The following is a 21,647-nucleotide window of genomic DNA, read 5'->3' as shown; positions in this document are numbered from 1 at the left end:
GCAGTGGGTTGGACTAGATGACCCTCATGGTCCTTTCTAACTCTACAATTCTATGATTCTTGACACAGTATACTTTATGTGACAGGGACTGCAACATTATTTTGAAAAAGGACAAAGAATCAGAGTGAAATTGGTAGGAGTAGTAGCAAGAGGAAGACCTTTAGCTCAGAGGTAGAGCATCTGCTGTGCATGCAGAAATTCCCAGATTCAGTCTCTGGCATCTCAAAGTAGGGATAGGAAAAAGACCCCCCCAACACATGCCTGAAACTCTGGAGAACCCTTGGCAGTTAGTGTAAATAATACTTAGCTAGATAGGTCAATGGTCTGACTTGATATAGGGCAGCTTCCTATAGAGATACAATTATCATAGTAGTTTAACAGTCAATCCCTCTTCACAGGGAACTCTGGAATAGGAGCTCTGTACGGGGAATAGGAGTCTCCTAACAACTCTCAGCACTCTTTACAGACTACAGTGGTACCTCGGGTTAAGAACTTAATTCGTTCTGGAGGTCCGTTCTTAACCTGAGGTACCACTTTAGCTAATGGGGCCTCCTGCCACCGCCACACAATTTCTGTTCTTATCCTGAAGCAAAGTTCTTAACCCGAGGTTCTGGGTTAGCAGAGTGTGTAACCTGAAGCGTCTGTATCCTGAAGCGTCTGTAACCCAAGGTACCACTGTACAGTTTCTAGAATTCTTCAAGGGAAGCCATGACTGCTTAAAGTGATATAATAGCAATTTAAATGTACGGTGTGAGCGTGACCTAGGTTGGTGGCGATCACAGTGTCTCATGGTAGAAAATCCCACGGTTTAACTGTGTCTACGGTGTAAAGAAGTCCTTCCTTCCAGAATGCGCCACTAGTGTGCAACAGTATTTTGGATCAGGAGCTAGCCACAAAGTGGTATTATGCCTGCAGCTGTGGAGAATCACTTGCGTGCAGTAGATCTGCCAGGAAAATGGCATAGCCTCCTCCAAAGCTTCTGCATACAGGGAAGGAAAGCAGAATGGAGCCAAACTCCGGGGCTGATACTTCATAGCACAATTCCTTGAATTGGCTGAGACATTGTTGCTAGCCCAGCGGTGACTAAAAGCTGGCTCAAATGCTAAAATAAAGCAAAAATGACTTGCTGTCAGGAAAACATCAAGCATACAATTGAGATAGAAGGGTCAAGCTGACCCAGGAAATTTATACTCCTCCTGGAGCAGAATCAGCAACATAAAGAAAGGCCATCTGAAAAAATAGTATATTTTTCTTTTATTTATTTTTGACAAAATAATTTGTATTTTTGTACTCTTGGAAAATCAAGTTTCTTTTGATATACATAGTTACAGTGTTTATTCCAGTAAATAATAAATGATGCCCACTGATCCATCAATGATACTGATATAAAGTACAATCAGCACAATTTTTCTCTTTGAAATATCAGTCAGTTTGTCCATTTCCGTACTCTCCAAAGCTTTTGTCAGATATTCTGTCATTGATGGTATAGTTTTCAGCCTTCCGGAGCCTGACAAAAACAATCCTGGCAGTAACCAACCATTCTGAGATGAGAAATCTGACAGCACTTGGATATCTTATTAGCTAAACAATTAAATGATAGTAAATTCTGATTATGGGGGTTGCTTATTTTTACTTATTTATTTGCAAAAAAACAAAAACATGTACTACCAATGTTAAGAAAACATCATGACAATGAATAGCATAAAATGAACATCAGAATCCCATTCATAAAACAGGTACAAAATGTATCACAAATCAGAAGATCAAATTAGTACATCAGCATAGCTGGATCACCCCTCAGGGGAAGCATGGGTGAAAAGATGGGAGTTTTAAGATGAGTTTCAGTACTGTAGATGCCTGCCTGATGTTTACTGAGGCATACTCCAAACTCTAAAGGGCAGGTGACACCATCCTTAGTCCTAGATAACTAAGACAAACCTCAAGAGCATACGTCACTAATAAGACAATCTCTCCTGAACATCGAAGTTCCTGGACACTGGTATACAAAGCAAGGCATTCCAAGAGGTAACCTGGTCCCAAGTTGTTCAAGACCATAAACTTGGCCTGGTAACATATTGGCAGCCAGTGCAGTAGTGTTGATTGGGTACCCACTCCAACAGCTCTGCTGTGGTATATTGTGAATTAGCTTTAGATGCACTTCTCTTGTGTGCACTGTGAGATCAAGAGGAGGTTTCAAGCTTATGTACTTCTTCCGCTCTTCTCAGCATGCATAGAGCTGGGCACTACAATTGAGTAATCCTATTTATGTCAACATGGGATCTCCTTTGTCCCTAGATATCAAATCCACGAAGAGAATTGGTCTCCGTATCAAGGCTGTGGGAGTACAACTCCTATCAGTCAGAGCTAGCATTGAGTGGTCTGGGATGATGGATATTTCTGTTTGTTCCAGCAACATCTGAAGGGCCAAAGGTTCCCCATCCCTGGTCTAAGCAAAAGGGAAATCTTGCATGCAGAGAACCTTGTGGTGCCTGGTTTGGACTTTCACTTGCATGGCAAGGGGAGTGAGGAATGGAGCAGCAAAACAGTTTGTGAGCCCAAATACCTTTTCTCCCTACCAGACTTTTGTTTGCCCCCTCTGTGGGCTAGTTCAAGACCTACTTGGTAATCAAAGCCTCTATATCAAAGTTATCCTTCAATTTCAGTGGGTGTGCTCTGAGTAAAACTTAGTTGAATGCCATCCTGGGTTGCTGTATCTTCTGACTCCAATGTTCTGTTGCTGTACTCTTATTTTTGAATTAAATAACAAAACTAAAAGGAAGGAAGTTTCATTGTACTAGCTGGACAACTGCTCTGATATCCTATATCTTAACTGTTCTGATATCCTACATTGAGGCTCTAAGGCTTCCCTTTTTGCTACTTCGTATATACCTTGTTGTCTAGTATAACTACTATTCATGGAAGACAATCTTACTCTGCTATGAGTGATCGCCATATATATATAACCACTATTACTCCTGTTTTCAGTATTGAAAGAGTTGCACATACCCCCATTAACAGTGCTCTCTTTCCCCCTCTGGGGACAAATAGAAAGCCTAGTCAGTAGGCATTAATGTCATCTTCTGGTTGTCCACTCTGGAGTGTGACATTTTGCTTACAAGTGCAAATGAGGTCCCTCTAAGACAGTCAAGTTTGGGAAATGGAAGTTTACAAGGTGGTTAAGTAGTTAAGGTTGTGGGCTGCACTGCTAGCTCACTCTGCGAGTGAGAAAATGGCAAGATAATTCTATCAACAGCACAATTACTTTTTGAAAAGAGCGAAATAGGCGGGGGATGTTTAATGCAGTTTCATTTAAGGAGCTTACTCACAGCTACCCATTAAACTTCACAGCTGACTATGGTTTGAAATCAGTATTCCCTGCATCCAGCTCAATGCTTTAGCCTAGGCATCAGCAATTGGAGACCCCAGGGTGTCCAATTCACGTTTGTGTTGCCCCCTTCTCCCCTTCCCCTACAACTGCCAAGCCAAAGTTAAAAGAAATGTGCAGAATGGTTACTGTCCCTGTGATTTGCTGGGACACCTAGAAAGCCTGTTTAAACTTTGAAGAAAAAAAAAACCAAACCTAAAACACTTTAAAATAGCTTCCCTCCCCAAGTTTAAATGAACATCATAGCTGTAGTGGTGGCAATGCAGGCACTCTTTGCACCACTTTGCCTAGAATAGCTCACTCTGAGGAAGACCACTGTCCATCCAACCCTCAGTGCAAGGCCGGAAGGAGTTGGAGGAGACGGCAGAGAAAACCGCCAGTAAATGGGGGTGGGACAAGAAGGGAGGAGTGGAGAAGAATAATTGGGAGAAGGGATGCCAGGAGGGAAGTGTGGGGTGTGGTGGGAAAATCTCTTGAGGTGACCACGTCCAAAACGTCTGGAGAGCTCCACTTTGGGGAAGGCTGATGTATAAATATATAAAGAATGTAAAATACTTTACCCTGCTAAGCAATGCGCAACACAGTCTTACAGAAAGAAGAGCTTGCTGGGTCAGGCCAAAGGCCCATTTACTCCAGCATCCTGTTCTCACAGTGGCCAACCAGATGAGGGAAATTTGTGGGAAATTTGCAAGCAGGACCCAAGTGCAAGAGCACTCTCTCCTGTGATTTCCAGAAACTGCAGTTCAAACACATAAAGCCTCTGTGGAGTCAGAGCATAGCCATTGTGGCTAGTAGCCCCTGATAGCTTTTACCTCCATGAATTCATCTATTCCTCATAGAATAATGGAATTGTAGAGTTGGAAAGGAAACCAAGGGACCAATTAGTCCAACCCCCTGCTGGAATCACAGCTAGAGCATCTCTGACAGATGGCCATCCAACCTCTGTTTAGAGCCATCCAAGTTGGTGGCCATAGTGGGAGTGAATTCCATAGTTTTAACTATACACTGTGTAATTCCTAAATGGTGAGGGAGTGAGCTCTCCTGGGATCCCTGTTGATAGTTCAACTCAAGGGTGTTATAGGTGGCAGTGTGGCCCAGGAGCACAAAGGCCAGATCAGAGTTTGAGACTGATATTTGGTGGTTCCATTTGGATTCAACTTTTCCTCTTCCATTGTTCTTCTCACATCATGCTAAGGAACAGCCGGCAACCATAATGCTCATTTTTAAAAATTCAGTAATGAAACTAGGCAATGAGCTTGTAGGTACCACTGAGATTTGTTGCTGGGTTTCAAAAGAAAATCATTATGGTTGCAGGCTTTCTTTTACTATGACATGTGGCATGTTATAGCAGCTGAGGCACAAGACAACAATCTTCTTAATGAAATGTTTCAGTGCAGTTGCTCTGAAAATGCAAACATGCATTCACTAGATTGTCTTGAGAATTGGGTTATAAATTGTGTTAATTGTGCTGTGCAAACAGAAATGGTGGAATTTTTGTCAGCCTCAGTCAAGGGATGTACTTCCCTATTAGTAGCAAAGTGTAAAAATAGATATTGCTTTAAGTGCTTTCATGATCATAATCGGCAGAATCATTATGACATTTCACTGCTTGTTTCTCTAGGGAGAACATTTAATATTTATATCCAGCTACACCGTAGAGCAGAAGAAAATACCTTCTTTGCAATAGATGCTAGGGTTTCCTGCGCTTCTCCTACTAATGATCCTTCCATGCCTCTGAGAATACCCCAAATATCGCACATGTTGTAGAAATTACTCTTCACAGCAAGGAATGCCCAGAATGTTACTTGATGGAAATCAGCATTTCTTCAGGCTTAGTCTTTCTATTGGACAATGGGGATATGCAACCCAGGCACTAGTAGCCAACTTGTGTTGCTATATTTGGTAACTAATCGTCAGCCATGACAGGCCCTTGGCTGGTTCTAATGAAGATAAATTAGTGCATTGCCACTTCTAGGTTCAATGGACTGCTACTAATGTATTCAAAGGGTCTTTTGTTGTTGATGTTCATACTTGTAGCAATGAACTCAGATGGAATGTGAATGATTCCCCTTTGACTTTTAGCTAGGGATCAGGGAAACAAAGCTATCCTTCAAAATCTGTCAATATTTTGTGATGCACTTCTCCAACAACAAAGCTGTATCAAAAAGCTTCTATTAAAGTGTCCAGTAAAATGCATAAAAAACACTAAATTTAGGTACCACGAACTAAACATAAGATCTGAAGCTATCAAAAGTGTTTGTGATGCCTTTCTTTTAATTCTGCAAACATTTCTTCCCTTGCTCTTACTTAGTTTTACAAGCACAGCCGAAACATCTTCAGCTTCTTCACCTCACCCCTAGTCTCTACAGCTCTTTTTGCTCCGTATTGATGTACAGAACCTCAAGCTTGCTTGCTTGTCTTTTTGAGACATTCCAGCATTATTTAACCTTTCACCTCTCTGTCTCAGTGGGCTCTTTCTTTCCATGCAAGGGAGTTATGCCACAGTTGGCATGTAACAAAGAATTGCAAGGTTTTATCCCTTGGGTGCAAATCTGCTTGTTCCAGTTTCTTAGTTGGAAAGAAACTGTGCCAGTTAAGTTACTGAGCACTTTGGTCCAGCAGACTTCGCAGAGAGCTTTCAGCATTTATGCAAAAATTGGTCTGAAAGACATGCTTCTGTGCAATAGTGGAACGGAAAGTACACATCGTGCAAATGAACCAGATCCTCATCATCTTGCAAAGTGGAGAGAGCAGTGTAATCGTTGTAGGGCTGTGTGTGTGTGTTTAGAACACCATCCAGCTATGGTGAGGCATTGCCATATCATGCACCAGGAGCAACTCTAGAAGGCATATGTGCTGCCACCACAAGGCCTCTGGGAGAGCCCAGAGGAACTGTGAGTGCCATGCACTGCAGCAAGGTACATCACATGTTCCTTCAGGAGGTTGTGTGTCCACAGATGAAAGCACTGTCAGGCAGGGTTAGAAATCTGCCAGTCCAGAAGAAAAGCTGGGAAAGCAGAAGGGTTGAAGAAAACTGTTCTCCAGCTTCCACATTTTTTTCCACACAGCCCCCTGCTCCAAAGAAAAATATTGATAATTGAATAATTTCAAACCCAAAATAATTTTAAAGAGATTTAAATTACTTCCCCCTTCAGATTTCTATAGTAGAATATGTCTAATCTTAAACACAGCCTTTTAAAGAATTGGAATGATAAAAAAGTAACAACTTTGCATAAAAACATACCCAAATAGCTTCTTGTCAGTTTCTCCCCCCCCCCATACCTTATGTCCACATCTTGACCTTACCAAAAGTAAGTATCATACCACTTTAAATAGTTATAGCTTCCTACAAAGCAGCCGGGGAACTGCTACCTAACAACGGTGCTGAGAGTTGTTAGGAGAACCCCATACTCCACTCACAGAGCGACAATTCCCAGAGTGGCTTAACAGGCAATGCCTCTTCCCAATGAACTCTTGCTCCTTGCTCCCGCCCCAGTTCAGAGTTCAAAGCCAGCTGGCAACCCAGTCTCCAATTAAGATCTCAGTGTGACTTGTGCTTTAGGTCTCATGTGCTTGGCTACCCCCATGGCTCAGTGCTGCCACAGATTTGGGGCTCGTTCTAGCTGGCTGACCAATTATTCACCCCTGACAGTTACTGCCAAACTCAGTGACCTTTTTTGAGACTCTTCCTGGAATATTTTTCAAGCAAGACTGAAGAGGTTGCTTGAACAAACCCACGTCCTGAATAAAATGATTTGGGGGACCAGTTATTCCTGTTTAATAAAAAGGAAGGTGCACTCTTCAATTGTCTCTTGAGGCAGACAAATGCCAACAAGGAGGCATAAACAATAACCCACAGATATTGGATATTCAGGCTGATGGGTCTCTAGTTGCAGAGGTTTACTTGCCACCCCTGTTGGCATGGCGATAGCCTGAGCAGAATGCAAATACGGACATTTTGATGTCACACATGATGTCATAAGCAAGTTATGCTCAAAAATCTTGGCAGAGTGAGAGGCAGTTAACAGTCAACCCACGTCTGAACTCTGGCAAGATGGATCATCATGGCAGGTGATGAATATATATATAGGGGCTATATTCACTTTTATTATAGGGGAAGTGTTTAGGAATGAAGAGGCGTTTTGACACTCCCCCCATCCGCCAGTAACATTATTTGGTGAGCCAACAACTTCTACATGCGAAATGGCAAGGAAGCCTGGAACACAGTCTAGATATACTGGACATTTCAGAAGGATTTTAAGGTATTCTGAATGCTATAAATGGATGAAAGGAAGTGGGGATTGGAAGTGAGTTTATTCACAAGAGAGGTTATCAAATAACTTTGGATATATTGGATCAAGTAGATTATAAACTCCTGGAAACAGGCTTTCAGGCCAGCCACACACAGCTCTTACATCAGGCATAGGGCATGAAAGCAACAATAAAATTTGCTGGAGAGTCTTGCATTGATGGCTCTCTAGTAACAGGGATTTATTACTGTCCAATGCTGTTGGCATGGAGATAGCTTGAGCTGAATGCAAACATAACATTCTGCTGTCATGAATGATGTCACAAACAGTTTAAGCTCAAAATTCTTGGCAGGTGAGAGTGAGTTAACAGACCAAATCTGAACTCTGGCAAGATTCTGGATCTTTGTTAACAGGTGATAAATTTATCGGAGGGAGAATTGTCCATTAATTTTTATTGGGGAAGAGTTTGGGAATGTTTTGTAGATTGGCTTGCCGGTTCTTAACCTACCAACAAGTTTAGGCCAATCAATACGCAACACCTTGCCTATCTAAACATCTACCTTATAACTGCCTATTTGTGTTGATTCTTGTGGAAGCCATAAATTAGAGGTGGAGAACCCATGACCCTCCCAGGTGTTGCTGTGCTACAGCTCCCACATCTAGAACCTTACATTTAAAGCCATATCACTTTAAACAATTATGTCTTCCCCCAAATAAGCTAACAGTTGTTAGGAGACCCCTATTCCCCTCACAGAGCTATGATTCCCACTCTGAATATATTAGCTCTGTGAGGGGACAAGGGGGGTCTCATCTCAGCACCATTATCAAACTACAGTTCCCAGGATTCTTTGGGGGAAGCCATGACATTAAAGTGTTACAATAATGCTTTCAATGCACAGTGTTGACGTTTTCTTAGTCCTTGACTCTTTATTCTTGGTTTATGGAATATTGTCATCTCATCTGACTGGTAGCAGCTCTCCCAAGGCTTCAGGCAAGGATCTTTCCACAGCTGTCTACCTGAATTCCTTTTAACTGGAAAAACCGGGAATTAATCATGGTGCTTTCAGCATATAAGGCCTGTTCTTGGTGAACAATAGCTAACTCCCCCCCAAGGCCCAGCTCTATATTTTGGGCATTGTCAGAATTAACATTTAAAGTAGAATAAATAGGTAATGAAATTATGTGATCTAGCAGCACATCCTGGCTTTGTGTCAGGGTGCTTAAGTAAACTTGGGGAAAAGGGGTTTCCAGGTGACCTGTTTATTGAACATCCATCTTGATTTGTTTGTAGGGAGATTAGATGATGTTTGCTAAGCATGCATTCTGATTTGTTTATGAGGTTAGATGATGTGGCACGAAAGCAAGTGTTACCCCACACTTTCCTGTGCATCTCCCCATCACCTCCCTTATCACAGAAAGTTCCCCCTTTTGGAGGAAGTGGGTTTGTTGCCCAGGGCATCCCAAATAACTACAATTGCACAACCCACATTTTCTGGTATGTAACTGAATCCCACCCAATAATAGTGACTGCCTGGAAGCACCCAAAAAATCCCAAATGGGCTGATCTTTTTCTTGCCTCTCCTTCCTAGAGTTGTTGTGATAAAACCTGCAGAGCTTTTTTGACGGACAAAATTGACACTATTGATTTAAGCCATTCTTCCTCCCATCTCCATTTTATTGTCATACTTCCAGTCTACTCCTCCTTTTCACTAGAGTCTTCCCATTCAGGTTTGGCTGAATGCTTACAAGTCAAGGAGAGACTTGTAGGTGGTTTTCCTGCATTAGCTGTGAGGTCTGTCCTCACCCCTACACAATCCTGACAATCTCATATTTCATATTTTAAAATTCTAAGGAAATAGTCTAGCCAAGAAGCAAGCATTTTCAAGCCCATGATTTTCGGTGGGAGAAAATAGAACACATAAATTTAGTTCTTTTGTTGAAGTCAATTGTCCTAATCCATCTTGGGAGTTCTTTTACACTGAGAAGAAACCAGCCTTCCACTTGCGTAGTGAATAATAATGCATTAATCAGCATGCCTATCTCCATCTGAATTACAGTCCTCAAGTGGGCCCTACAGAACAGGCTTGGTGCATTTTTTTAATAGTTAAGGATGAGAATCTGCCTCTGGGATTGTGAAGTGCCAATAGTTGCCTGCAATGTAAGTTGAATCAGGGCCAATAGGTCTTTTTAGTTTTCATGGTTGCAGAGCTCTAGTTGAAAATTTAAGGGCATAGGGCTGGAAACAATGCGGCAAGTAGCAAGAAGCTTAAATGACTTGTGTTGCACAATATACATGTCACAGCTCTGGACCTTGCAATAATAATCTGAGGCCCTTCTTTGTGTGCCTCCACAAGGGGTCTGGAGGGCGGCAACACAAGAATGGGACTTTTCTGTGGTGGCTCCCCATTTGTGGTATGCTTTGAGGGAGGCGTGCCTGGCACCTAAAGATTTGCAATGAAGACACAAGGCAAAAACATTCCTCTCCTCTCAGGCCTTTGGCTAATTAAACCATCTATGGCCTATGGCCTTTTAAACTGTGTATGTGTGTGGGTTTTTGTTTTTGTTTCATTATGTTATGTATTTTTGTGTTTTATACTGTAAACTGTACTGTTATCCTTGGATATATAAATTTAACAAAAAACAAATCCCATGTTTGCAAGAGCACCCCAGCGTGAGGCTCTGGATTAATTAGGTAGTGGATCTGGTAAGAGTTGGCCACAAAGTACTTATAAAATTGTTTTGAGTGACTATTGCAGCTCGCTTCTGATGTGCAGCAGGCTCCAAACTCCCTGTATGAGCACCTTGTGGAGAAGTATTACCAAATTTGCTTCCAGGGCTAGTTACTAGTCAAGGGTGATTTGAAGTTTGCTCAGTCAAAATAAGAAATAATATTTTTACCCTATGTCTCAATAAAGATCTGAGATTATGTCTGCCAACCATCAAATCTTTCACTGACCCACTGGTTGGCAAAATGCAAGCTTATCTCCTGTTATCACTGACACTTGCCAAAATGGTGCTTCACTTAATGCTGATACTTGCCCAAATGGACCTATCATGAATAAAACTATTTAAAATATTCATAGTTCATTTTATCTAACATTGCATGTGTAAACCGTATGTTCTTAGAAGAAATCTTTGTGGCTTATGCAGCAATAACCTGCAATCAGATGGTGTTCTTACATTCCCATAAACAAAACTGTGAATAACTTAGTAAGTACTATAAATATTTCAGCAAATTCCATTTTAATGTGGGCATTAAGTAAATGTTTGCTTGGGCGCCTCCAGGAAAATAGGCAAACTTGCAGTTAAAATGCATGAAACCGACAGCTGCTGAAGATCTAACATCCAAAATTCAAGTGGCAATAAAATTAATCATACCAAGGGAATTTGGACTTGTGGGCCCACCGTACCAAAGAGGCTGGGAACCACTGTTCTATTTCACTGTATTATTTCCTCAGCTTGTAAAGCGGGATGCTGTAAGGGGTATCTGGGAGTCTAGATGTATTGCAAAATGATCAGGGGACCAGAATGATCCCACTTCTCTCTGGCCGAAGCAGAGGAGTAGCTAGGGGTGTCGGGCACACTCCGTGCCACACCGTGGGGGGCGGCACTTACTGTGGGGCCTGCAATACGCCCTAGCCACGCATCTCTCCTGCGAGTGACGCAGTGGCTCGGGTGCCTGCTGGCTCCGTGCTGCCCGAAACGGTAGTGTGCAGCTTGCATCTGCCCACCACCTCCCCCTCAGCCGCCCTACAACTGACGGAGAGGTGGCAGGCAGACTACATACAAGCTTTGCGCTGCCTGAAATGGCAACATGGGGCTTGTGTCTGCCTGCCACCTCCCCCTCATCTGCCCTACAGCTGAGAGGGAGGCAGCGGGCAGACCCCTTGGAAGCATCACGCAGCATGCCCTGCCCCAGCTCCCCCACTGTGTGTGGCTCGCCCTGGGCGCAGGTGCCACCCTGGGCACCCAAGCGGCTTGGTACGCCACTGGCCCCAAGTCAAAATTGACATGGGCCACAGCAAGAGGTATTGTGTAAGCTACTTCCAGGGCTGCAGGGGAATCCTGTCAGCAAAACGTAATGACTGTCCATGCCAGAAATCTGATTTGGACTGGTACCCACTACACTGTGAAAGAAAAATCTTGCACCCAAGGGAAATATAATGTACAGCCTCTTTGCAGAAAGGATCAGTATGCTAGTATGAGAGAGGCAGAGAACTGTCCTCTTGTACAGAGAGTTGTTTTTATTAAAGATGTTAACTGGCCTCTTCTGAAGACTTGAGTCCTTCCACAAAGGATCCTCTTTGTTGCACAAGACCCTCCCCTTCCACCAATGAAAGGAAAAGGATTTTTGTGTGGTGAGGAATTGGCCTCCTTTGAACCCAGTTCTTCCAAGTGGCTTGCCCTTTGCTTGCATATTATTAACAGCAGATTTCTCACTGCTGAAGAGCTTCACTTATTCATCCTCGTTAAATGGAATTTGTTAAGCATTTCTGCCCTTCCCTTTCATAAAGGTATCACTCAGAGATGTACGGCAATCAAGTACCACTTCGCTCCACCAATACGCTTGCGCAACATCCCGTTCAATTTAACCAAGACCATCCAACAAGATGAATGGCATCTGTTACGTAAGTAGTTAGGTTTTCATGATGCTAAATGTTGTTATTTACCCATTATAACATCCCCCCCCCCATGGCAGTCCAGGTCAGGAAACTGTGCATCATCTTGCAAAGCCAGTCAGCTTTTGTTATCAAGCCCAGCAGCAATAGAAAATGATTGAAAAGGCCTCGGGAAATTTCTCCTCTGATCCATACCCAATTGCCTACGCAAAGTAAAGAACCTCTTTACTTCTAGAAATGCATCACTGCACAGTTTCGTTAACTTTGATTGTATTATTATTTTTTAAAAGGGAATGGGAGAAGACAAGGGACAGGCAGGATGGATTGACACTTTTTAGGGCAACAGTGGTAAAGAGAGATCAATGATAACTACTTGTACGTCACAAATGGTGACCTGTAGTTCAAAGGGGAGAAAAGACCACCGAACAGATGGGTATTGTTCCCAATGCATTTCCAGGAAACTCTTTTATCAAGGGTGATTTTTTTTATGCTTAGCGAAAAGCATTTTGGTATGTTGCAGAAAAAAGTGTCTCACTTTTTGTTGATAGTGGGTATGTACGGATATCTTAAAGTGCAGTTCTTTGTATTCAGAAGCCATTCCAGCAGAGTTTAAGGGGCTTCTCCTCAGAAACATGTGCATATGATTAGACCAGCGTTTGCCTATTTGACGCCCTCCAGAGGTTTTGGGCTACAGCTCCCATCGGTTTTGCTGGCTGGGACTGATGAGGAGTTGTAGTTCAAAACATGAAGGAAACCCGGTTTGCCAAGGCTGAATTTTAAATTGTGTTACTGATGCATATTTAACCTCGTCCTCTCTCACTTCTGGAAACAGATCTAAGAAGAATCACAGCAGGATTTCTTGGGATGGCAGCAGCTGTTCTTCTCTGTGGGTGCATCGTAACTACAGTCAGTTTCTTTTGGGAGGAAAGCCTCACACAGCACGTTGCCGGCCTCCTTTTCCTTATGTCAGGTACTATTTCAGCTCTGCCTGCTATATCCTTATGTGTGTCAGGTTTTACTCCCATCTGTTGAAGAGTTGTACAACATAATCTGGCCAATGAGTTTTCACATTTTGGGCAGGTCAGCACTGCAAATGTAAACAGGTTTGATTGCTTCCCTCTTCCTTATCTGATAATCTTAATTCTAATAGGGAAGCTAGGGATCTTTAATAGCATTTGTGGTTTCCATACAAATTTGTAGCACTGGGGGAAAGAGATGAAACCACAGAAAGATGCTGGAAGTAGAAAAATTAGCCAAAAGGTACAATGGTCAGGGCACTGGAAAAAGATAAAGACTGCTTTTAAAAATACTAAATGTGAAAAATAGTGTGTTTTTCTACACAAACACACTTTAGCAATCATAAATCCACAAACGTGTGTGTTGAGCAATTGTATTTTCCAGTAAATTCCCTGCAACATTTTGAAGTTTCACATTCCCCTCCTTGGTGTTGCCGTGTGTGTGTGTGTGTGGTGGTGGGGACTGAACCTCCACACCTTACCTAAGACCAAAGGAACACACCAGAGTTGCTTATTCTGTAAACAGACCTAAACAGGAAGCACAATTCCTGTGGAAGAGCTAAAATAAAGAGGGTTGTGGTGTCTTAAAAACATAGAAAGAGCCCTGCTGGATCAGACCAAGGGCCCATCTTGTTCAGCATCTTGTTCTCACAGTGGGTGCCCAGGTGCCCATGGAAAGCCCACAATCAGGATCTGAGTGCAGCAGGACTTGTGATTCCCAAACACAGGTACTCAAAGACATACTGTTTCTGACAGTGGAGATAGAACACAGCCATGAATTTACCTTTAAAGAATGCACAGATTTATTATGCTGCAAGCTTTTGTGAATCAGAGTCCACAAAAACTTATGGTAAATCTGTGAAGCCTTGAAGGTCCCCTAAGCCATTTGTTTTCATGCTGCTAGACACTAATGCCTCTACACCTCTGGAAGTTGTGGGGTGAGATGTATGACCCTCTTTTACACACTGCTAGTGCTTCTAGATGACATGGGAAGCTGTGCTTAGCTTGTGATGCTTGCTAACGCCTTAGACCTGGAAAAAGTAAAATCTCCCAGCATTTCCTTCTTGAAAAACAGTCATAATATTTCTCATCCATTGCCCACTCCCCTCCCACTTAAAAAAATCTTATTCAGGCAGAATCTAAAATGACATTTTGAGGGGGTGGAAGCTTCTTAGCGTTGCAAATTACTGAAAGCCAAAAGAATGGAAAGACCATAAAAGGGTTTGTTTTGTCTACTCTGCCCATGTCTCTTTACAGAGAAGGGCTGTGAAACCTTTTTAAGCTGCTGGGCCTGATATTCTTGTAAGAAAACAATGCCTGTTGACTTCTGGTTTCAAAATTGTCTATCTTTCATTTGCCTTGCATGTCTCTTGATGATTTTATCCTGGGCTATTTTGAGCTGTTAGTAATTGCTGATTGTGCACATTTGGTAACCATGACATTGTGATTTTGTCTCCTTTGCAGGCATCTTTTGCACTATTTCTCTCTGCACTTATGCAGCAAGTGTCTCCTATGACCTAAACCGCTTACCCAAATTTATCTATGGTCTTCCTGATGACGTGGAACATGGATACAGCTGGTCTATATTCTGTGCTTGGTGCAGCTTAGGACTCATCGTAGCAGCAGGATGTCTTTGCACCACTTATCCACTCATTAGCAGGACAAAGATTAGCCATCTAAAGTCTACCAGAGACTCTTCTGTATGACTGCTTATCAGGGGATAATCCCTCCCCTTGAAAGGCAACAGGTGAAGAGTAGTCTTCAAGGATTTATAAGGGAGCTAAATTCATAATTCCAAGCACAAACGAAAACAAAACCCTGTCCCTTAAATACCAAACATTGTGTCTTACTAGCCAGGGAATGCAGAGGATTTCTTCTCTACCTTCAGGGTGGCTGAAATAAAACGTTCAGACAACTGAGTTCTTGTGGAACTGATGACTGCAATTTAGCACAGTGTATATGCACACATCACAAGCGAGACAGGGCTGTTCTCACTCTGATAAGAAACCTGCGTTGACAATGTAGGGCTGTTTTATTTAGCAGAGGTTTGTACATAAGGTAATTAACAACCAACAACAACAAAACCACAACTCCCCAAATCTCAACCCTATTCCCCTATTACCCTCGACCAGTCTTAGGTTGTAATCCTATACCCACTTACTTGGGGGTAAGCCCAATTGAACTCAGTAGGACTTACTTCTGAGTTGACACGTATAAGATTGCACTGTAAAATACTTTAGACTTTAAGTGAAATAAACCTCCTTTGGGTATCTTTCGTGGTTACCAAATGGTATTGTGAGAGAGACTGTGAAGAGTTCTGATGTTGTAAGTGGATGGGCGCTTTGTTTTAGCAGTAATGTAGGGAAGGAACTGAAGGGGAATGACTTGAGCAGAGGCTTGACAACCATATGTCAGGAGTGCTCTGATGGTGTTTCCTGCTTGGCAGGGGGTTGGACTCGATGGCCCTTGTGGTCTATTCCAACTCTATGATTCTATGACTTCCAGAGTGCGGGAGGGGGACCTCTTCAGTAAACCAAAATGCCACTAGCAGTCCCTGTAGTAGAAAAAGTTTTAAACTACTCATCTGACTATTCTGCGGTAGCTAGATTCCTGCTTTTAATGTATCTCTCTGAAATACATTTTGTATTTCATACGAAGCCAAATGCCATGTATTAACGAGTTTAATTGTACAAAAACAATTATATGACATTTAATATTGTTGGAAGTAACATCTGTTGTACAACCTCAGCCTCTTTGTCTAAAAAAAAGTTTTGTGGTAGAACTTCTGTTGAAAGTGTTTGTAAAAATTTCCGAGTGAGTGACTTGGAAATGGGTCCTTCTTAAACCGTCATGTAAGTTTAAGACAAAAATACAACCTCAAGTTAAAAACTCTGACTCCAGTCATGTGGCTATACTACTTTGCACCTTTCTAAATAACATCACTGGGATTTTACACCATTCTGAAAAGCATACTGGAATTTTCCAGTCAAGTTTATTTTGGTTTACTTATGAAACAAGAGGGGGGGGGGAAAGGAAGCCATTTCTTCCAAAGCAATTAAAATTAGTGCAAGCATAAAGGGTAGGAGTCCAATGAGCCCAATCAGCAGAAGCCCTGTGCAAAGGAGCTTCTCCTCCTCTTTCTCAGTGCACTTCCAAGGGGTGATCGGGAGCAGTGTGCTGGGGGGGGGGGGGAGGGAGAGAAGAGGAAATTGTTCCATCTAACACTCCGAAATTCTTGCACTGATGGAACAGTCACCTTAAATTCCTCCCTCACTTGGCTTGCGATATGTATAATGCACTGTCAAGCATGGAAGTTACCATGCTGTGGTCAAAAGCGGCCAGACTACAGCCGTGTCCGGATTTTGTTAAAGACACAGGAGATGCGCTTATAAGCCACACGTCTGCTCTCAAAAAAGGCAGACATTTTTGCATCCCTGTGATTTACCGCATCAGCACTGCAGCACACAAAATAAGGCACCATGCCCCTTTCTGCCAGCACAATGCCACAGCCTGCCTTGAGCCCCACCCTATTGTGGCAAAATGGTCCCATGTAAGCACCAAGGACTGCCACCAACTCCTTTATCGGGCATGCTATATCGACTCCTGGTTGGCAACTTACTTTCCTAGGGGTGAACCTGCACCACATCCCTAATAAAGCTGCCTGCCAGCAAGCCCTGTTTACACTAACCACACCTTCTCCAGACCTCTTTTCCATCTAGACTGGAAAAGGAATTAAGCATCCCTTAAACTAAGGATCTGGCCAAAGGCCTTCACATTTAGAGACCCTTGCTACATACCTTTGGGGCCCACTGGAGGTATGGAAGCTAAGACAATTCTGATGGCTGAGGTCTGGGCTCACCAAAGCTCAGCTGCTCCTGATCCCTATGGTTATAAGCAGAAGCTCCAAACTGCTTCATGCACACTTGCTGAATGCTGCTAACTTCTTGCAAAACCTCCTGTTACCTTCTTATACTTGCATATGAATGCATCTGTTTTGCCAAGGCTAACTTCCAAGGATTCCACCAGCACCAGTGAGCCAAAAGTTGTCCTTTTATTGCTGGTGTTTTCTCTCTCTGCCTCTTGAGTTGATAGGGGAACAGTCGTGGGGCCAAAGCTGCTACCTTTGGCGTTGCTGACTGACATCATGGCACTTTGTTTGCAAGGACTTGCAGGGATGCAGTTCTCAGTACCTAGACTGCTGGCAATGTCACCAGAGAGGCGCTTGTAGAGCTCTTGACTAAGTAGCAGCACAACAATTCCTCCACCACAAAGCACCCTGAAAGGGAACAACCGGAGGATATTTATTAATATCCTTGTGCAGCTACAATATTTATTAATTCAGCAGAAGACTTTTCAGTGTACAGAGGCTAACAATACGGCAGTCATGACAAATCTTAGAGATGTTTATTCTAAAATCACTCATGGCCTTTTAAAAGGAACTGAGGACTACTGGCAACATGATTTTTATCTCCCTGTTTTAAATTCTCAACTTCATCTAGTAGGTAACATGGCCACGTTGAAATGTGACTTTCCTTTGTTTAGCATGCAATACCATTAGCAGATCCCAATCTGCAGTAGCAGTTGTTGTGCCTCAGATATCAGAACGCACATACCTTTCGATTTCTTGAAAAACGTCCGGCAGTAAGGTCATGTCTTTTGTTATTTTGAACTTCTTTCCAAAGGGGATGTCCGCAAGAACAACATCAATGCTTTCCGACTGAAATGGCAATGCTATGAGATATTTAGATATTTAAGCATGTGAAATGCTCAGCCATTATTCTCCTTTGTATATAATAATAACTCTAATTAGGGACTAACATATGACTACAAGGCATCACAAAGTATTTGATGCAGTCACAAATCATCGTTTCAATTACAATAAAGGAAATATAAAGCAATAAATTGATTTGTATAGTACTGCAGATACCCTTACCAGCTCTTACCTGTCACAGAAGCTTTCAGTAACCCAATTTTATCCACTAGGCCTGCAGCGTTAATATTAGTGTAGGCTCCTTCTAATTGTGAATCACTTATGTCAGTCCCTAAATAACGCACATTCTGAAGAGAAAAAACAAACATTTACATTAGTTTTTTTAAAAATCCCCATAAATTATCAAAATAATCACTGAGAATTAGGCATACTAACACCACCAACTGCAGAATCGCAAGCTAGAAGGAATCAGCAGTTTGTATTAACATGAACACCTAAGCTAAAAGTCAACATATTTTCTAGAGAGAAATTTTGGAACCTAATTTTCAGCCCCGCTGCTGCATATTAGAGGTTCATTATTTACAGATTTGGCCACAAGAGACTGCAATGCCATCTGTGGCCAGACATCACACTTGCTGTTATGACGGAGCTTACAGGCCATTCGGTTGCTGCTTCTAGGAGGATTGTTCCTAGCCCACATGTAGGATCCAGTACAAATGCACCAGGCTGTGGAGAAAAAAAGAAAGAAAAGCAAATACACCACTATTCCATCCATCAAGACATTAGGAAATCTGTCTTCTGGTACAAAGATCCTATCTACCAAATTAAAGGAAGCAAGAAACCAAGACTGAGCTTTCATGGTTAGGCTCCTCTGGTCAATGCTGTGGTCATTTAGAATAAACCACAAGAACAGACATAGAATACAGACGATGCTGTTGTGTAAACAAAGATGTGGGAAGCATGGATTGAAATCTTGCCTTTTTTGCAGGATCAGTGGGTCACCTTGGGCAACTGACCATATCTGAACCCCATGCCCATCTGTGAAGTTGCTCTACAATTCTCATATATTGCTAGCATCAATAGCAAGGGAATGGCAAAGCATTCTGCATAGTTGGGGCACTGTGTGAAATTAGTAACAATGGAGCTATTGCAGTTGAAAGGCATGTTGTAAACTCATGTAGCCCAATCTACAAACATGCCTAAATGTATCTGACCCAATAAAACTTATGTCTCGTTGCCTGTGGGGCACTGATGAATTATTTTCCATACGTTCATTAACAGTTCCTTTTCAGCAAGCCTTACAACAATGGCTTAGGGCAGGGCTGGCGGCCCTCCAGCAGTTGAGGGACTCCCAACTCCCACCAGCCCTGCGAGCATGGCCGAGGGAGAGGGAAGGTGGTGTTGGGAGCCCAGAAACATCTGGAGGCTCATGGGTTCCCCGCTGCTGCTTTAGGGTATTCATTATGATTCCCATGATGCACCTGGGGGCTGGAGCCAAGCAGAAACAGCTCCAAACACAGCACCATTTTTTTTGCGTGTTCAGTCAGAAATTAAGTCTGCTTGAGTTCATTGGGGCTTACTCCCAAGTCAACAGGACTCTGACTGCCACCTTAGCCACTCCATGATATTACACAAGTTCTCGCTTGCATTTAAAATACTTCCAGTGGCAAGATTCTGGTTACTGAGAGTTGCTCAGTAACCAAAGAGCAACTAAAACTCTACTTGGCTGATTACCTTGATTTCAGCAAGGGATGCCATAGCCCAAGCAACGGTAGATCGCAACCCAGCTGTTTTGATATATGATCTGCTTGCCAAGGGAAGTCTGCAAACAAAACACCATATTAAAATGTATCTCTCTCTCTCTCTCTCTCTCTCTCTCTCTCTCTGTCTCTCTCTCTCTCTCTCTCTCACACACACAGAATTCTAATATACTCAAACTCTAAAACTATGCGCTATTGTTATTCCAAATAGATAAGAAGTTTTTATCCCCAAATCTTCAAATTTGTGAATAAGCTGGTGGCAAATCTTGTTTAAGATACAGAGACAAATGAAAATGAGATATATTGTTGTTAAGTACTTAGGACTAGAACAGATGGGAAGATAGCCCAGAAGAACCAGTGGAAAATTGTCTAGATAAACAGATATACACACATGGGTACAGAGGAAGGAAAATAACTTTGCAAACAGCGGGACCAAAAGTCCATGATGAAATGCAAAAGACAGCAGTCACTGGTCACATTTAAACATCCCTGATCATTCTGGAGCTGACCTCACAAGTCACCATACTTTATTTCAGAAATCTTTTGAACGGAAATTGGAAAGATCTTTTCCACTAAAGTAATTGTCTCCCTTCTTATTGTCAGCAAGCACAACAGTTCCATCACAGTGACTGCTGCTATACCAGCCTGTTCTTATCTTGTATACATCTAATCTGGGCTCTGCAGAGAAATGCAACAAACTCACTCTTACTCCTTGCGTTTCATGGCAGTTTGGTCCTACTGCTTAGAATTTCCGCACTCTGCACCAGTGTATATGTATATTATTTTAATCCATCAGCCATCTGAGAATAACAGTCCACAGATCTGATTTAAGGCGGCAGTAATTCATAAAGCCTCGTGCCACTATTAAAATGTCAAGTTTTTAAGGTCCCATGGGGCTCTTTGTTGATTATATACAACAGGGAAACATAGTAACGCCTCAGAAATTTACTTCAATTAAAAGTGTCTTTTTGGACTATGAACTGTAGTTTTTGATGCAGTATTTACCTGAAAACAGGAATCCCAATCACGGAGTAAATGTCATTTAGATGCACAAAGATCTGAAAGGCAATGGAATCTTACAATGAAGAGTTACTTGCATTTCAGTTTTAGCTGATTTGAATATATATATATATATATATAATCTCAATGATATTTTCAATGGTTTTTTTTTAATTTAAACTAGCAAGCAATCTGGTTCTCATACAAAAGTTATTATGCTGGGGCCTATCTGTATCAAATAGGTACACCTTGTGGGCAAAGGCAATCCCTGGAATCGTCAGATTTGCACAGAAGTTGCAGCTGTGCAGATCTGAGGTTGCACCATGGTGCATCTCTGTCAGTGCATATATTTATACTGGTGCTGAGGATTGAAGAACAGAGGAAGAATTGTGGAGAAGAACCCAATGCAGTGCTGAACTCCTCATTTGTTTCTGCCTGGCTGAGAGTGGCATTAGCTGTTGCAAAGACAGCACTACACCATCCATGGAAGTTTAGCACAGGGTTTTGACAGGAAGTCTATAGGGCTGGGCTGTAAATTCTATAAGGAAAATATATATGAAAAATGTTTTCTTAAAAAAGCACTGCCACAAGCATGAACTATCAAGGTATCAGTTTTATAGTTTAAAATTTGTCTTTTATCTATTGATTCTACTACAGTTCAAATTCAGTTTTTCAATCTATCCTTTGTTGATAATTGAAATGTCTGCTTATCCTGTTTCTTCTGGTTTAAGCCTCTTCTCTCTCTTTTAAATTTTTTTGTTCATTTTTCTTTCTTTCTTTTTGCTTTAATCTTGATTCTCTTCACAGGCTTCCTTTATTGTTGCATTTCGTTTAAACTTCTGAGATTAAAGCATCTTCACAGATTTGCCCTCTTCCATATCTAATTTCTTTGCTTTCTTTCAATTCT

General features: G+C 42.1%; 2 protein-coding genes across 13 annotated transcripts in view; one reads left to right on the top strand and one right to left on the bottom strand.

The window, feature by feature from the left end:
• The window catches only part of TMEM178A (transmembrane protein 178A), a 25,250-nt gene extending 9,893 nt beyond the window's left edge, over positions 1-15,357 (top strand). For 5 of the 9 annotated variants that reach the window (XR_014523589.1, XM_083494781.1, XM_083494783.1 and 2 more), the window contains 3 exons: positions 12,150-12,263; positions 13,087-13,224; positions 14,735-15,357. Coding sequence is in view for 7 of the 9 variants with exons in the window: in XM_083494778.1 (XP_083350904.1) it covers positions 12,150-12,263; positions 13,087-13,224; positions 14,735-14,976 (494 nt within the window). In the remaining 2 variants the exon portion in view is untranslated. Of the gene's footprint in view, positions 1-5,006; positions 7,457-7,628; positions 7,648-7,978; positions 8,049-12,149; positions 12,264-13,086; positions 13,225-14,734 lie in introns of those variants that run through there. The other 4 variants (XM_083494779.1, XM_083494785.1, XM_083494784.1 and 1 more) reach the window with 4 other exon arrangements.
• Positions 15,284-21,647, bottom strand: part of THUMPD2 (THUMP domain 2 tRNA and snRNA guanosine methyltransferase) — a 20,937-nt gene continuing 14,573 nt past the window's right edge. For 2 of the 4 annotated variants that reach the window (XR_014523554.1, XR_014523555.1), the window contains exons 5-11: positions 20,747-20,799; positions 19,716-19,803; positions 18,636-18,707; positions 18,214-18,328; positions 17,884-18,001; positions 15,770-17,546; positions 15,284-15,654 (exon numbers count right to left, since the gene is read on the bottom strand). Coding sequence is in view for 2 of the 4 variants with exons in the window: in XM_083494508.1 (XP_083350634.1) it covers positions 17,207-17,546; positions 17,884-18,001; positions 18,214-18,328; positions 18,636-18,707; positions 19,716-19,803; positions 20,747-20,799 (786 nt within the window). In the remaining 2 variants the exon portion in view is untranslated. Of the gene's footprint in view, positions 17,547-17,883; positions 18,002-18,213; positions 18,329-18,635; positions 18,708-19,715; positions 19,804-20,746; positions 20,800-21,647 lie in introns of all 4 variants that reach the window. The other 2 variants (XM_083494508.1, XM_083494509.1) reach the window with 1 other exon arrangement.

This window comes from Podarcis liolepis, assembly GCF_965112155.1.
Source record: "Podarcis liolepis genome assembly, chromosome: 3".
Taxonomy (NCBI): domain Eukaryota; kingdom Metazoa; phylum Chordata; class Lepidosauria; order Squamata; family Lacertidae; genus Podarcis; species Podarcis liolepis.
Note: the sequence above shows the minus strand (reverse complement) of the source record. Positions and strands in the feature narration are given on the sequence as shown.